The 17,893-nt window shown below is 41.8% G+C and overlaps 1 protein-coding gene across 1 annotated transcript in view; it reads right to left on the bottom strand.

The window, feature by feature from the left end:
* Positions 1-17,893, bottom strand: part of GLP1R (glucagon like peptide 1 receptor) — a 96,637-nt gene that overhangs the window by 5,822 nt on the left and 72,922 nt on the right. The window contains exons 9-12 of the mRNA XM_063125402.1: positions 17,755-17,815; positions 10,309-10,378; positions 8,398-8,486; positions 1,778-1,916 (exon numbers count right to left, since the gene is read on the bottom strand). Of these exons, the coding sequence (XP_062981472.1) occupies positions 1,778-1,916; positions 8,398-8,486; positions 10,309-10,378; positions 17,755-17,815 (359 nt within the window). The remainder of the gene's footprint in view (positions 1-1,777; positions 1,917-8,397; positions 8,487-10,308; positions 10,379-17,754; positions 17,816-17,893) is intronic.

Consider the following 17,893-nt stretch of genomic DNA (forward strand, 5'->3'; position numbering starts at 1 on the left):
AGTCAACACCAACGCTTTGAATTGGGCTCTGAAATGGACTGGAAGCCTATGAAGCTGACAAAGCACTCCCCCCGTTGCTTAGCAAAGGTCATCCCACTGGGTGACCAAGGCCATTTCTGTTCCAAAACTGGGCCTAAGGCTGGACTGAAAGGGATCTACTAAAGCCAGATTGAGCTGCGGTACTACTGTTGTAGAAAGGAGCAGATAGATGAAACCTTTTCATGTAGTACCAACTCTAGGTTTTTGAGAGCCCTTGAGCAAGATACCCTCACTATGCCCCCTCCCTCAATGAGTCTACCTTCTTACTGCATTTGTCACCAGCTGCTATTGCTCCTCATCCTCTTTCACATCATTGCTACCATTTGCTCGCTTGAGAGGCAGAGAGCCAGCAAGCAAGTAGGCAGTGGCATCTCCTGCTCTTCCATCTCACCACCAGTTATCTGGTTCAGAGCAAGAGGCAGGTGAATACATAGGCTGCAATAATGAAGAGGAGCAACTCCACAAGGCTCTTGTCAATAGATCCTTCCTGGGGTGGGGGCCCTTGGCAGATGCCCAATAATACCTACCCTGTTTTCATGAATCTGCTGTATCACTGCATCAGAGCATCCACAGCACTGACAGAATGTGTAGTATTGCTCATTTTTACTACCTTATTCAATTGGCTGCCTATGACTGTATCAGTCCCATAGACCTGTGCTAGGTGAGAGGGAGCACAGGATAAGATGGCAGATGAGGATGAGAGACTCAAGCTTTGCCATTTGTGTGGCAGCTGGAAGATCCATACAAACAGTATCATGGAAAGCACCCTGCAAAATGGTGACAGTCACATCTGTGTGCCTCTTACTAAGGATGTATCTCTAGAGGTGGCACAAAGCGTATGGCTACACAAATAGAACACACACAGTTTAAACAAATACACTACACTTCAAAAATGCAAACACCCATCACATGATGGCTTAATTTATACCAGGGGTGCATAATGTCAGACCTGGAGTGCCAGGTGGCCCCACCTCTAAACCACCACCCCCAACCATGGTTTGCTGATTTGCCAGCTTTTGTTCATTTCCCCCCATATTCTAAAACACTGAAATAGTAAGTTACTGGCATTAAAAGCTGTAATCCAATATGTGTGGGTATATTTTGTACTTTTGTCCTCAACCCATTTGCCCTTGGCTCCACCTACCACTGGAATGTGGCTCCTGAAAGATTCTCTGATCAGCACCCCTTGTTTATGCTATGACATGGTTTTAGCAAGCTCTTAAAGAGCTTGCATGCACTATGCATGCTATTTCAGCTTGCCAAAAAAAAAAAAAGGCTTGGCTGATACCCCTTCCCACAAACTTGTCTTCCTTCAGTTCTGGGAAATGTTCAAAATTCTGGACAGTTAGCAACCTAACAGGTGGGTACAAGACACTGGCAAAATGATTAAAGATAATTGTATGTGGCCTTTCACTTGATTCCAATGAGAGAGAGAACACAATTATTTCTCCACTGTTATGTTATATGACTAACCTAAATAGTCTCAGATTCAGAGTCCACGAACTTCTGAGAATATGTGGCATATAGAATTCTGCCTAGCACATTAAACCCATCAGAAGCTTAACATCCCCCCCTCCCTGCAAAGCTATTCATTTCATCTGCTCAACATCTCTAAATTAATAATCCTAGAAGGCACTAGTGTGGACAAAATCAGAAATATGGGGGAACTCCTGGGGGGAAAGAAAGGCCTTGAAGAATTGACCACAAATATGCTGAACACACAACTACTGGATACTACCTGAAAGGAAGAGGAGGAGAGTTCAAAAAAGAGCTTCACAAAACGCAGCATCCCTTTTGCGTGCTCATCAGTAACAAAAGCAAAGACAATTTCATGCGTTCCAAGCAGTGGGATCAGAGTCAACGTAGATTTGGCCAACCTAGAGAGTCAAAGCACAGAAAGCTGTAGCCCAAAGGCAAAAAGTAATATCAAATCTCAGAGATCAGATCAGAAATCTAAACCATTGTGAACTGTTTCCAACTTAAATAATTACTTATTTCATTTTTTAACTTTCTCATTCCGAAATAATAAATAAACACTGCTTACTTTATTAACACCTTTACATTCATTTATTTTCCAGATGTCACTTTCAATCTTCTCTGTACTACTTCACTTCTGCTATGTTACTGAGACATTCAGCCATGATGGCTTTTGTACTTTAGATTTTGTGTTGTATTTACTTCACCCTAATGCCTTGGCTAATTATGGCTTTTGTTCTAGGAAAAGCTATTCTGGCAACAGTCTCACAGCAGCTAGGAATAAAAGGAATCAAGATAAATACAAATGTCTTCATGTCTATCAGGGCACCAGCTATAGTCATTCAACCCATGAAGGTACCTTTAAATTTGCCAATGTAAAGTCTTGGTGGAAACCATGGTCCAATCCTGAAGCATCCTCATCTGAAGATAGATCAGCAAATGCACCTGCACATCCCTTGTGGTAACTTCTACCTAATTGTCTCTCAGAAGCATAGTTATTGTAATGCTTAGTCAGCCAGCCTTAACTTCCCAAAGCCAACCTCACTATTTCCATAGGGCACTTCCTTCCCCTTATTTGGTGAATCATAATTCCCACCTACATCTTCTTTTGCTCTATCATAGATATTAGGAAGAGCCTTATTAGGAAGAGCCTTAGGAATGAGTACATTCAGCAACACCTTCTAAGCCTCATATGGACATGTTCAGAAGACACTTTAAACCATGGCTTTAACCCTGATGGTTAAGCCAGAAAGCCAGGCCGTGTTCAGAAGACAACTTAAACCATGGCTTTAACCACAGTGAATAAGGCTTTTTGCTTTATTCATCATGGTTAAAGCCATGGTTTAAGGTGTCTTTTGAACACAGCCTGGCTTTCCGGCTTAACCACCATGGTTAAAGCTATGGTTTAAGGTGTCTTCTGAACGGGGCCACTGTTTCTCTCTCAAGCACTATTATACATTTTGCTCCCAAACTCGTGTGTTCCTGGTTTTCAGTTTCCCAATAGCTAAGATCATGTGTGCTTACCTCCCCGGACTAGATTTTCCCTATTAGCATGCATCTGAACTGGAGTTGATGGTGTTTCTGGCTTAGTAAATTAGCACAATGCTGTAAAGGTGGGACAAAGTTCCCAAAAAGAAATAAACGTTGTGGCACAGGGAGCTCTACATTGCATCACAGGCTGCACGAGCTATACTAACTCCACAATTGTCTCCCCACTGTAGAAGATAACCATGTGCTGTGTGGTTTGTGGAGATCAAAAGCACTCCAGTATGATATGAATCTAACTCCTGAAAAATATTCACATCAATCCACTCAAATGTTTGGTAGTCATTAGGCAGAGGTACTGAAGGATTTTGACCAGCACTCCATAATGACAAATTACCATTAATAGATAAATAGATCACTATGCTTTTTAAAAAGAAGAAGGAGGAGGAGAAATAGAGGAGAAGGAGGAGGGAACCACTGTGTTGCAGTAAGAATACATCTTTATGAAAGAGATGGGTTTAGTGTCAATATCTTAATAAAAAAAACTTGCATTGAGAAACCAATGATTAAAGTGAACTAGCTGAAAGGGGAAGAGGACAAACTAGAATTAGTCATCCTCATGTCAAAATTCAGGCACTGCACCAACAAGATTATTAAATATGTATGAGGTGGGTAGACACGCACTCTCAACCTACGTAATCAGAGTTTACACATCAGAACTAAGATGTCATTGCAGGATATATGCTAGGAAAGGATTAGCAGCTGGGTTACAATGACGCTGTGCAACGCTAAGTGGTGTACAAAAGAAAAAAATAGCTATTTGATCCAGCATCTGAGTCAATGTACACTCTTGAGGGAGAGAGAGGTGCAGAGTACTACTGTGTGGGATGATCTCATTGAGGTTCTCATTTGTCCACCAACAAGCTCCTACTGACTCATGTTTGCATCAGATTTCAAGCCTTTTTTCCTTATGAAAATTTGTACATATCTCTGTGCGCATTTTTCTAAATGTAAATATTATTTGTACATGTTTCTTAAATAAACAAATTTCCCCCCATTCAAAATAGCAGTTTTGTGGACACATTTCAAATGTGCACATTTTTGTGGGATAGCATGTTTCTCCCTGAAACTCATTACAAGCCTTGGAAAAGTATGGATTTTGTTAGTGAGATTGGTTTCTGTTCCATGTTCTGTCTCAGGAGTTGAAAACTGAGCATTAGGAATGTAGGAAGCTAACTCATGTGACTGACTTCACATGACACGACAACGCACCATGGTCAGCTGGTCACGGTGGGTTGTCATGTCGTCCAAGCCCAGCACATTCTCCGCAGGTGGCTTGTTTGCAAAAAAAATAGTGCTGAGAACCCATGGCTTTTTGGAGGGTTGTTCATACCCGTAGTTGGTTCTCATGTTGTCCGAACCCAGGAAAGCAATTTTATCATGGGTTCCCAAGATTGACTACAAAGCCACTTGGCAAGAGCAGCAAAAAATATTTTGCCACTCTTCGTGATCTCACCAGTGCCATTTCCAGTCTCCCTCATCAGTGACTGCCCTTCCATCCATGCCTAAATGGCACTTTGGAAAAACCTTCACCATTCGTCATCTTTTCCTTTTTTCAATACTTTCCCAAATCTTGAAAGGGGAGATATTAACTCTCCTTTTTTGGGGAGCACTTACTACTGCAGTTACTGTCCTTTAGCAGATGTGCACAAATCCTTCCTGATGGTTAAAAAAAGAAGAAAGAAACATGGGAAGGCGGCTGCATAGACCATAGAAAATGGGGCTCCCTTAGGTGTGTGTGTGTATGTGTGTAAAAGTACTACTGGTGCAACCGCCCATTACCAACACATTTGCATACACTCAAAGCACGGGGGGGGGGGGGGCGGGAAGTAGTGAATGAACAGGGGTAGTGATTGAAGCAGTGGGAGGGGCCAGGGTGAGGAGACAAGATGGGATCTGCAGCAAAGGCACTTGGGGAGATGTGCTGGAGCCAGCTGAAGGACTGAGGGGGAAGGAGGTAAGAACAAGCCATGGCAAGCCCGGTTGTTTGTTATTATTTATTTATTTATTTAAAACATTTGTATCCCACCCTATATCATTAAGATCTCAGGGCGGCATACAGATAAAAGCATAGTATAAAACAATAAATATACACAGCTAAAAACAAATTAAACCATGAACCAAGTTAAAACAATATGTAATTTAAAAGCAGTAAAAACAATTAAAACAGTTAAAACAATGTGCCATCTTAGTGAATTTAACCATTAAAGGCTTTGTTAAAAAGCCATGTTTTCACTTGGTGCCGGAATAAAATCAGCATCGGCACCAGTCGGGCCTCCAAGGGGAGGGCATTCCACAGTCAGGGTGCCACAACAGAGAAAGCCCTCTCCCTTGTCCCATAATAGAGTATGTGTTGCACTGGTGGGATGCGGAGAAGGGCTCCTCCAACAGATCTCAAGTCTCGGGCAGTCATATATAAGGAGAGGCGCTCCCTCAAGTATCGAGGTCTCAAGCCGTTTGGGGCTTTAAATGTCATTACCAACACCTTGAATTCCAACCAGAAGCATATAGGCAGCCAGTGCAATTCCTTTAAGACCGGTGTTATGTGGTCTCTGTGAGATGTACCCGCCAGCAGTCTAGCTGCTGCATTTTGCACTAGCTGCAACTTCCAAGTCGTCTTCAAGGGCAACCGTGGATTGTTCTCTGAACAACTAACCCACCGTGGCTAGTTCGCATGGTGCTTTGGTGTGACACGAGAACCCGCCCATTGATGCATCTAATGCAGTGTGGTCAATCCTGACTGGAAGTGGCTCTCCAGGATTTCAGGCAGGATTCATTTCTAGCCCCATGTAGAGAAGCCAGGGATTGAAGCCAGGACCTTCTGTGTGGAAACCAGATGCTCTAACACTGAGCTACAGTCCCTCCTTAATTTTTACATAAATTTGTGAACTCACTGAATTTCCCAACATTTGTAGTTAAAACAGGAATTGGATGGCTATGAGTTCAAAGGACAACAAAAGAATGGAGAGAAAAATAATTGTCAGAATCTCAGTAGCAATTCCAGCTCAATCTAAAATTGGCTCAGCATGAACAGCAGAGGAAATGTTCTGCTCCTTCCAAGAATTCTCTCCCAGCTCCTAGTCTTCTTGCATGTGTACTCATGGGGCTGCATCCATGTACTCATCCATGTACTCATGGGGCTGCATCCATGCTGCCACCTGGAAATTGTCATTCCCAGGACCAGGCATGCCTGAGAGCTACTTGGAAATTTAATGTATTTAATTTGGGTATTTAAATCATGACTTTCTATGACAAAGTCAAACTCAAGTTGGCTACAAATCAAAAAAATATAAATCATTACAAAAATGGAAAAGAAGCCTAACAATAAAACAAACAGCAGTAAAAGTCATCATAAAAATCATACCAATAACAGCAGGTTAAAAAACATATTAAAATTCAAGAGCCCATCTGAAAATAGGCAAAGAGGGGGTCTGGGAAATAAATCCTAGGAAGATATTCCACAGTTTAGTTTAGGACCACAACTAAAAAAAAAACCCTCTCTTTTGTTCCCGCAAGCCAAAGGGAAAATGAGTGCAGATCTCAAGAAGGTTCATATGGGAGGAGGCAATTCCTGGGACGCACTGGTTCCAAGCAATTTTGAGCTTTAACAGCCAAAGTCAGCACATTAATTTCAAGTCAATGAATTTGGCCAAAAAACATTAATGACCTAATGTGGTCCATCCTCAGACCCAAATCTTGCTACCGCATTCTGAACCAATTTAAGTTTTCAAACTGTCTTCAAGGGCACACACAGAGTGCATTACATTAATATACCCACCACCCAAGACATACCCATGGAATTGGAACAAAAGGGTGTTTTTAATATGGTTGGGGGATAGCTTTTCCAGAACTCACTCCAGGAGTGAAGAATATAATTTATTTACAGAACATCAGAAGCGTTATCAAACTGCCTCTGCTGCTCTTAAAATGCTATTTCTATCCACGCACAGAGAAAAAGAAATATTTTATTAAATCCATACCAGATGCAGGGCATCCATGAATATACCATATCATTGGAAGCTGTAGTAAGCTACTAATGAAGTGCTCCATATATTTTACAGATGCCACAAAGCACAATCACATTAAGTCTACCTTTGTGTGGTGCTGCAAAGACATGGTATCTATAACTTTGTATTCTAATTAGGAAGTACCAAAAGATATATGTAAAGAAATCTGACAGAGATACTAAACTTCCCCACAATAAAGTGCTTGAATACGAGAAAAGGAGAGCATGGATTAGAAAATATGTGATGATGAGTAAATCTGGGGAGCTTCCAAATGGAATGTTCCTAGCAGTAATACTCAAAAGGCACTGCTCAGCTATTCTTCCTTTTCTTCCTTAGCAGATTCTTTTCTGGTAAGAAAAACTATGGAAGAAGTAGTGAGAAAACACAGGAGGGCTACAAATGGAAGATGATGACTTCTGGAGTACTGGGGACAATTCCATAAAGAAGGCAATACTATTGCACGATAAAACCTCGTCTGGAAGCATCATATTTATTGGGGAAGGCTTCTGAACATGCTTGCACAGTGTGTAACCTGCTATCACTCCTTCCTCCAAATATTTGGGCTAATCCTTCATCCTTGAGACTAGGGCCTTAGATAGTCTTACAGGTTAGCTCACAACAGAGGAGGGAAGATCTTGCGATGTGTTTATCACGAGAACCCTCCTCTGTTTACACACGACACACAATGACCTCAGAAGGAGAGGCATCGCACATGCCATTTTTGGGGGGGGGGAATTAAAGGGGCAGCAGCGCACAAATGCTCATGCGCAAAAGGTAAGGTTTTTTAATTTAAGTTATTTTCCCCGCTTCCCCCACCCTACCCCCGATGGGCGCAGCACTCCTGAGGAGTGCTGCACCCCATGCACAGCTCCCGGCTCCTCACGAGGTATCATAAGGAGCTGGGTCAACCCAAGACGCCTGGCCACATGTTCTGTGGAAAAACCGGGGCGAAAGGGGAGGGTGAGATCCCGGGACAAGGGAAGGATCATCCCTCCCTGATCCCAGGATCCCCTGTGCGTCATGTGGACACACAGGGACAATCCCGGGGATCAACCTGGGATTTTGCCCTGTCTAGCTATGGCCTACATGGAAAATGCTAAAGACTTCCTCCTATTCAAAACCAGACAAAGGCTCCCCATGGGCACTGCACCCACTGCCAAACTTAATCTGTGATTAAGCTGTTGTTGAATCAAATTGCAATTAAGTTTCTGCTTAGTACCTCCTACTAACTGCAATCTGTAACAATCCCAGTTAATCAGATGCCTCAAGCATTTTGCCCTAAAAAAAGATGAAGAAGCACTTAATAGTGTTTGCTGACAAGGTGACTCACCTGCATTTTATGTCAGTTTTGCGCAGCAGATTGGCTTGCAGCTTAGAAATGATAATGCATATAACTCTGATAAAGATCAGGAAATTTACCTGGATGAAACAAAGCACAAAGGATTGCAATCTTTAGACCTGGAGAAAAAAAAGTATTTTCCTCTGCAAGATATCACATATGCTGTAATTTGCGGCAGTCAAGTATCTGGCATATGTCACTCTGTCCTAACTCCTATTTGCTCACCAGCTAATCTCAAGAGAGAAGACTGACCGTCCCAAATGCTCTGTGCCTTGAAGTAGCTGAGGAGCCACAACTGGAATCCCCAGTTAGCAAATACTGGTTTCGTGTGTTTTCTCTCTCTACCCAGATGTATAAAATGTATGTCATAGCTGGCTTCTACAAATCTCAGCTTTGGTGACATCTTGTGGGAAAAACACTATTTTAGGTATAGAAATGTGAATGGAACCAGTGTTTCTATTGAAGTCAGTAGAGTATATCTTGGTAGTAAACATTCCAGATTCCACGGAGCATAGCCATATTAATTTACACTTGGCATCTGTGTTTAAGGTTTCTTTTAAACTATATAGGTGACAATTATTCATTTGCTGTAAATATTATTGTGAAATGTGTAGCACAGTTCTTGGGGGAAGAGCTAAACTACCTGGAAGATTATACCAAGAGCTTCGGCTATTGGGCGGTATAGAAATGTAATAAATAAATAAATAAATAAATACCTCTGCAGAATCTTAAAATGAACAGAGGTGGTTATTACTTGTCTGGACAACTTGGAGACCAGTGTGGAAAATCAGTGAAAAGGGTGCTGCCACTTTAAAGAGCTGGAATTTAGCTACAAGTGAATTATGAATCTGATGGGCATCAAGGACCAGAATGCTGAAAATTGTATCCCCCACCCCCACCCCACCACAAAGCAACCTTTACAAACATGTCAGTGAAAAACCTGAGGCATCACCCACAGCAGGACAACTTTTGCTGGCCGATTCCTCACCCTTGAAACCCAGTGAGGGCTGCACTCTCCCAAGAATTGCTACTGCCACCAAATTTGCCACCGAAATTCAGTGTTGCAGCAATTACAAAAACCCTGATTTTCCTTTAAACAAGGGTGGTGCTAAACTATGATGATAATAAATTGGACATCAGGAAAAACTTCCTGACTATTAGAGCAGTACGACAATGGAACCAGTTACCTAGGGAGGTTGTGGGCTCTCCCACACTAGAGGCCTTCAAGAGGCAGCTGGACAACCATCTGTCAGGGATGCTTTATGGAAGATTCCTGCATTGAGCAGGGGGTTGGACTCGATGGCCTTGTAGGCCCCTTCCAACTCTACTATTCTATGATTCTATGATTATCTATCTATCTTTAAACAAGGGGGCACAGGGAACATGCACCATGTTGTTTTAAAGCAAAATTATGCTCGTTGGATACTTTTTTTTTTAAAGCCATGTTTTAAAGGAAAACCAGCGTTCTTTTCAGCCACTGTGCTGCTGAAATTGGTTGGCAAATTCTGCAGTAGTGAGGGCAACGAAAATTGCCGATGGAAGCTGCATGCTTGTGGCCCATGGGCTATATGTTACCCACTACTGACTGTGTGTGTGTGTGTGTGTGAGAGAGAGAGAGAGAGAGAGACAGAGACAGAGACAGAGACAGAGCTATATGTGAATTGATTCTGAATGAGCATGCATGTGTACATCTGCATCTGTGGCCCCCAGCATACATCCAATGCAGGCAAAAAGATTGTGCAACCCTGGCTTACACATTCTAAGTTAGTCCAAAGTATCAGTGCCAATCCTGAAAGAGATTTTTGTTACTGGAGGTACGCCTACACAGCCACTATTTCCAACCCCTTTCCTTTATCTCTGGTAAACGCTAAAAATTATCTGCAAGAATTCCCAATCACTTACCACAATAGCAACAAGAATGGGCAGCCTAATGATCAACCAGTAGTTCATGTTAATGTTCTTATTCCAGCAGCTGGAAAAGTAAAGCACCAGGGGGAGGGAAGGTTTAGTGCATGCATACAGTCATTTTCTCCTTGTCACACATCTTAGCAGCATAGATGGAAAAGAATAGTAGGTATTAGCTAACAAGCAAGGCTCATTGCACAGATGGATGCAACTGTTTAGATCTTAGAACACAGAAAGCTTCAGGCTAATGGGTGCTCTCAAATCTCTCTTCTTAGCTTTCTTATGACAAATTTCCACATCATATTTTGTTAATAACTAAAAGTAAATAATTATGGAGGATTACTTCATTAGAAATCATAAGACAAGTCATACGACAGGGTGGGAATTTGTTAGCCAAATCTCCTTCCTCCGAGCTTGATGCCAAGCAGTGTTTTAACCTGAGCTATCAAATCTTTGCACCAACTCTTCTTCCTTCTCTTTAAGGCTTTGATTTACAAATGGAAATCAATGTGTTGCTTCGGTCAGACGTCCAGGTTTGCAGCAATTTTCCTGCTCTAATGGTCAGATCAAGCATTAGTTTGTTTGGACTTTCAGTGAACACCTGCTTAGTCCAATCTGGATTATTTTAGAAAGAGGACAAAAAAGAAAGAAAGCTGTAACATTCACAGGTGTTTCTTTGGTTTGGGTTCCTTCTCACAAAATACCGTATTTCTTTGATTGTAAGACGCCATCGATTGTAAGACGCACACTAATTTCAGTACCACCAACAGAAAAAAAAACCCTAAGACACACCCGCAATTCTAAGACGCACCCCATTTTTAGAGATGTTTATATGGGGGGGAAAGTGTGTCTTAGAATAGAAGAAATAGGGTACTTTGCATTGTTCCCAATCCGCATCAGGGCCATGCATGCTTACACTAAAGTTAAAAACAAAACAAAACACTAAGCCTCAGTTTCATACTCTGCGTTAGCGTAATATGTAGATTCGCTCCAATCCTCATATGCCATTAGGTCTCAGCAGATTAGTGAAAATCAGTCTGAACATGTACACTCTATGTGGACCGAATCATTATATAGTTCAGTCACTAGATGACACTAGACTTAGTTGTACCTGGATGGAGTCAGGAGTTTCCTGGTCTTGTTCTGTTCTTGTTTGACAGACAAATCATGTCTTGTCTAGCTTCCTGACTGGTGTGTCCTCTCAGCCATCTTCATGATGTTCTCCAGTTTCTTTCTTTTTAAAAAATCAAGGATATTCCATCTTGTCTTAGAACATCCTATCACAACTTGGAGTCCTCCAGATGTTTGGAGCTACAACTCCTAGTATTCCTGACCATTGGCCATGCTATCTGAAGCAGATGGGAGTTGAAGTCCGAAATATCTGGAGGGCATCCAGTTGGGGAAAGCTGTCTTAGAACATCAGAATGGACACATGTGATCAGGCTCTTAACATACTACCATATGATCCAAACAGCAGCAAAGTGCACTATGCTAAACATGTCTATAGGACAGGAATGTCTTTGTAAGATTAACTAACAACTGAAGCAAATGAGCATCCAACACATTACAAGATAAGGCCCAAATAATCCTGCCAAAATAATCAGCCAGCAGAACTGGGGAGGGAGAGAATTCCTTCTCAATTTTTAATTACATTTAGCTGTTAATTAGATCCTGCATGAGTAAGCAAGATCTGCCCACTGAACATCAACTAAAACAGAAAGTCCACCCTGCCTGTCCAATAACCTGTTCTTATTAAAAGATAGCTTGTACTTTTAGGAAAAAGACGAGCCCATTTGTGATGAGGTTCTTTGTTTTTGCAGTTTAAAATTATTGATTTTCAGTTTCATATGCACTCAGAACTGTCAGCTGCTTTAAACCACTGTGTCCTGGACACTATTCATTTCTCAATATCCCTCGTAAGCAAGGCACAAATGCCTACTGCACATCTATTATTGTACCACAGAGACAAAGGGTATGAAAATTGTTAAGAAATGAGTAACAATTGCCACAATTGAGCCTAAGGCACTGAAATATTGCCCTTTATGAAAAAGAAAAAGCTCAACATTTATTTATTGTACCATTTTACAAACATTTATACAAAGTTTGGGGAACCTAACTTGCCCATTAGGACCACCTGAATGCACAGACAGTGGCTGCATTCGAACAACACAGTAGTCAATGTTGGGTTAATAGTCAACTTCACAGTTGATTATCGATAGGGTACTGTCCATACGACATGATTATAATCAACCATGGTATGGATTAAGGCCAGTGTTGAGTTGACTATTAGTCAACGGTGTGTTTGATTGACACGTCCCCCACCCTCTCTCCCCCCTCAGTCATCCCACTGGTATCCCATCAGCCACTGTGAGTTCTGCCTGCTGGACTAGAGAGGCAGCTGCCACTTTGGTCGCTCTTGCCAACGAACTCTTTAGTTGCCAAAAATATACAACTGTGTGTGCCAAAATAGTCAATGGTGCCCAACATGCAACATCATAACCAATCGTTGTTCAAATAATCAGCTCTGCACAGTGTGTGTTATTTGCGTTGGTTAATATGGCCAAATGTGGTGTTAAAAAGTCCTGACAGACGACACAATAACCAACCGCTGACTATTTAACTCACTGTTGACTATTTTACCCAACATTGGTTATCATGTCATCCAAACAAATCAAAGGGTTTTGTTTAACAGAAACCATAAGTCACCTCCAAGTAATACAAAAGGCAAGCAATTCAGCATAAACGTTCCAAGTACATCTCTATATTGGCAAAAAATACTGTGCTGTGCCTGTAGCATATGGCTGCTTAGAAGCAGACAAACCTTTGATTTTTTGAAGCTGTACTATTAACCAGAAAAAAACCCTTCAGGGCCAAGGTCTTATTTACTATGATCTGGTATTAGACAAAGGATTCAGAAAGGGCTAGGAATATTTTTAAAGATAAATAGGAACAGGACACATGCAAAAATGACTTATTCAAAGACAATCACAAGAACCGGATCTAACAAGGAATCTAAAATTGAGCTTATAGGATCATCCCTCATATATTTCATAGAATCAAAAGATGGGATAAGACATGTTACACCTATAGATTTCTTTCTCACCCCCACCACACCAAGCTCTTTTCTGCAATTGCTGCATTTAAAGTGGATTCACAACATAATTACAAAAATGAAAAAAATAATGTAATTTTAATAATAAATACTATATTCAATCCTTAACTTTTCATTAAACCATAGAATCATTGAATAGTCGAGTTGGAAGGGGCCTATAAGGCCATCGAGTCCAACCCCCTGCTCAATGCAGGAATCCACATTAAAGCGTGCTTGCCAAATGGCTGTCCAGCTGCCTCTTGAATGCCTCTAGTGTGGGAGAGCCCACAACCTCCTTAGGTAATTGGTTTCATTGTAGTACTAGTCTAACAGTCAGGATGCTTTTCCTGATGTCCTGCCGGAATCTGGCTTCCTCTAATTTGAGCCCGTTATTCCATGCCCTGCACTCTGGAATGATCAAGAAGAGATCCTGGCCCTCCTCTGTGTGACAACTTTTCAATTACTTGAAGAGTGCTATCATGTCTCCCCTCAATCTTATCTTCTCCAGGCTAAACATGCCCAGTTCTTTCAGTCTCTCCTCATAGGGCTTTGTTTCCAGACCCCTGATCATCCTCATTGCCCGCCTCTGAACCCCCTCCAGCCTGTCTGCACCCTTTTTGAAATGTGGTGCCCAGTACTGAAGATGAGGCCTAACCAGCACTGAATAGAGGGGAATCAGTACCCCACACAATTTGAAAGCTATACTTCTATTAATGCAGCCCAAAATAGCATTTGCTTTTTTTGCAGCCACATCACACTGTTGGCCCATATTCAGCTTGTGATCTACAACAATTCCAAGATCCTTCTCATTTGTAGTATTGCTGAGCCAATATCCCCATCTTGTAACTGTGCATTTGGTTTCTTTTTCCTAGGTGTAGAACTTGGCATTTATTCCTATTAAATTCCATGCTGTTGTTTTCAGCCCAGCACTCCAGCCTATCAAGATCACTTTGAAGTTTGTTTCTGTCTTCCAGGTTATTAGCTATCCCATCTAATTTTGTGTCATCTGCAAATTTGATCAGCATTCCCTGCATCTCCTCATCCAAGTCATTAATAAAAATGTTGAAGAGCACTGGGCCCAGTACTGAGCCCTGTGGTACCCCAGTTTGAGAAGGTACAATTGATAAGCACTCTTTGAGTCCTATTCTGTAGCCAACTGTGGATCCATCTAATGGTTGTTCCATCTAGCACGGCTAAAGGACACATAATGTTGCTCCCAGACCTATGAATCCTTGAGTACATGAAGGAAGAAAGGGAACTGGTGCTCAGAGAGAGAACAGTTATTTATTTATTTATTTATTTATTTACAACATTTCTATACCACTCCACATCTAAGGCAGATTCCGAAGCGGTGAACATAAAGGTGAAGCATTAAAAAGATAAAAGATTTTATGCTGTACTTGGTGGTTTTAATTTTTGTGAACTGCTCAGAGGGCTTCGGCTATTGGGCAGTATAGAAATGTAATAAATTAATAAATTACAATTAGCATCAAGTACAAAGGGAGAGCACTCAATACTCAATCACCACACCTCCTGAATATTTTCCCCGAAAATAGAGATAAGCATCTGAGACACTGGAACACCAATATCATTGACCAAAGTCAATATTATAGCGGGGAAGAAGTTATAAAGAAATGCTTTTATCATGCATTCAGGCCACTTCTATGCCTTTTAATGAATCTATGAGGGGTGGGGTGGAATCATTTGCAGGTAGGCATGTTGCAGATGTACAATCAACTGCATGTATGATGATGGGCAGAGCCTGAGCATGGCCTTGAGCATGGCCAAAACAACTGAAAAGAGCTTACAGTAATTTCTCCTGCATTTATTGTTCTGGCATTGCTTGTGAGTTGGCAATGCTGAGTGAGAATAGGATAGTGAAACTATCTAGGTTGTGCAGATAATGAGGCAGTCATCATGGCAGGACAGTAAGGTCAGGCTTTCCCTGTTGCAATCCTGTACCTCGTTAAATGTGTTTAATTAATAAGTTATTAAAGCATACATAACTTGGTGGAGGACTGAATATGTGAAATGCAAGTCTTTGTTCAAATATATCCATTCTGATGTCTCCTTCAGATTCATGTAAATAGTAAAACATAAAGGACAGTGTGCATGGTAATGCAATTGCTTTCCTTTGTGTAGCATAGTTTGCTGTAGCAAGTTGCCTCCCACACAGAAAATAGGGCTGTGTATTTTATAAACAAGTCTGAATAACTCAAGTAAAATCAAATAGGTAATCATGCCCCTACAGAGAATAGCATCTTTTCTGCACGAGAATATTATACCGATAAATACAATGTGCTGCTGGGAGCTTTTGCCATCCTCTAGAGTATCATATATTACTGCTAGCATGAGTCAATATAAGAGCCTTGCTAGATCAGACCAAAGACCTATTTAGTCTACGTAACCTACAGTGGCAAACCCCTGGTCGGGTGCCGTGATGTGTTAGATATGGACAAACAAGCTGAGGCTTAATCCAGAAAAAGCAGAGGTAATGGCGGTCAGTAGACCAATGAATCTGGGAGAACAATACAACCACTTCTAAAAGAGCAGGTATACAGCTTGGGTATGCTCCAAGATCATGCATTGCTCCTGGACATCCAGGTGGCAACTATGAATAGGAATGCATTTTTCTCAGGTTTGAATGATGTGATCATTGCCTGCCTTCCAGGAGGAGGGGGATCTGGCCACAGTTATGCAAGCCTTAAGGAGCAATCCTATGTCCTTCCAGACTGCATCAGTTCAGTTTCTGGGCTCCAACCTCAAAGTACACTCCCCCACCCCACCCTGTCAAAGCCAGCATGATTCTGGCTATGTCTCCATACTCGGAATTGGACCATAGCAGGGAGGAGAGGAACTGGGGCTGTGGTCATATGTCTTTTCCTATGGCTGCCCCAGCCTCCTTCCATTTGTCTAGCAAAAATGCAGGGCAGTTTGAAAGCACAGGCAAAGATCGCCTCTGCCCTCCAGCCACCCTATATTGGATGCTCGGCAGACTCTGTGTTCAGAGGCTGCCGACTATCCTCATAGGATTGTGTCCTTAGAGCTCTCTAGATTAAATTACTGCAATGCACTTAACTACAATGCTTCCCCCAAGTGTTGAAAAGTGCAAATGGTGCAAAATATGGAGATCATATTACACCAATCCTGTTTCATTTCTGGGCCAAATTCAAGGTTCTGATGATTACTTATAAAGCCCTAAATGGCTTGGGACCAGGATATCTAAAGGATCCCCTCCTAATGTGTGAACCTGCCTGTTAATTACCATCTTCTCTGGAGGCTCTGTTCCATGTTCCATCACCAAGGGAGGAATGGTTGAATAGGATGAGGTATTGTTGGTGGCAGCACCCCAGTTGTGAAACTTTCCTTCCAGTTGGTGACCACAAGGCTTTTAATGAGTTTTAACTGTGCTAACTTTGCTGGCAGCTGCTTTTATTTTATTTGTTTTACGGCGCTTTTACTGTATCAGGATTGTGTTTTATGATTGTCAACTGGTTTGAGGGCTGGGAAGTGGTATATGAATGTCTAAATAAATAAAACCAGATGCCCCTGGGAAGCCCACAAACAGGACATTATGGCAATAGTCCTCTTGTGCAATTGATATTTAGAGGCATTTTGCCTCTGATCCTGGAGATAGCATAGGCCCATCAGGACTAGTAGCCTTTGACAACCTTATAGCAAAAACTTTCACTTCTGGAATGGGACAAGTCAGCAGGGCTCACAAAAGAGAGCTCTGCTGATTGTTCCAGTTCCAGAAGCTGTAGTTTCAACTAGTTTCAGCTGGGTTGTGCTAGCAAGCGCTAGTTTCTCATTGCACTAATGGTTGTTCCCACCAGCACAATCAACCCTTGAATACTGATGCAAGTATCAGATCCCCAGCTCATGTTTAACTTGAGTAAAAACACAATCTTTGCCCCATCAACATCCACACTGCTATAGTATACACACTTTCCTCACCACAGAGATTAACCTCAGTAACAGGAAGTTTAATGGATTGAGCTGCCCATAAAGGCTACCACTAGAAATAAAAGTTTAGAGATAGCCTGACCAGGTGGGGTGAGTCACAGCTGGAGGATATCAAACAGAATACCTTTCCATAAAGACACATATTTAAGCATGCAGAAAATGGCTGACCAGCAAAAGCTTGTGCTTATTTAACAAAATGTGATGAGAGGCATTTCTAATACAAAACATGATCTACTCTAACCAGGCTACAATATGAGCAAATGCATAAGATGCCAATGCAACAGCCACTGCCAAAGCAATCAAGCCAAAGTAAAATGGGCACCGTCCTCTTCCCCCACAAACACAACCCTCACAAAAGATCAGCTAAGAATCAGAACTGAACCAACCCCTCATCTTCATAAAGGTACTTGACAATTCCCCAGAGGATAACAAACAGCATTGGCACACCTGGAAAAAGAGGAAACAAGATATGCACAGAAAGTGAGACACAAGGAAAAAGGGAACAGGAAGGATTTTCAAGCCTTT

The sequence above is a fragment of the Elgaria multicarinata genome, chromosome 4, assembly GCF_023053635.1.
Source record: "Elgaria multicarinata webbii isolate HBS135686 ecotype San Diego chromosome 4, rElgMul1.1.pri, whole genome shotgun sequence".
NCBI lineage: Eukaryota > Metazoa > Chordata > Lepidosauria > Squamata > Anguidae > Elgaria > Elgaria multicarinata.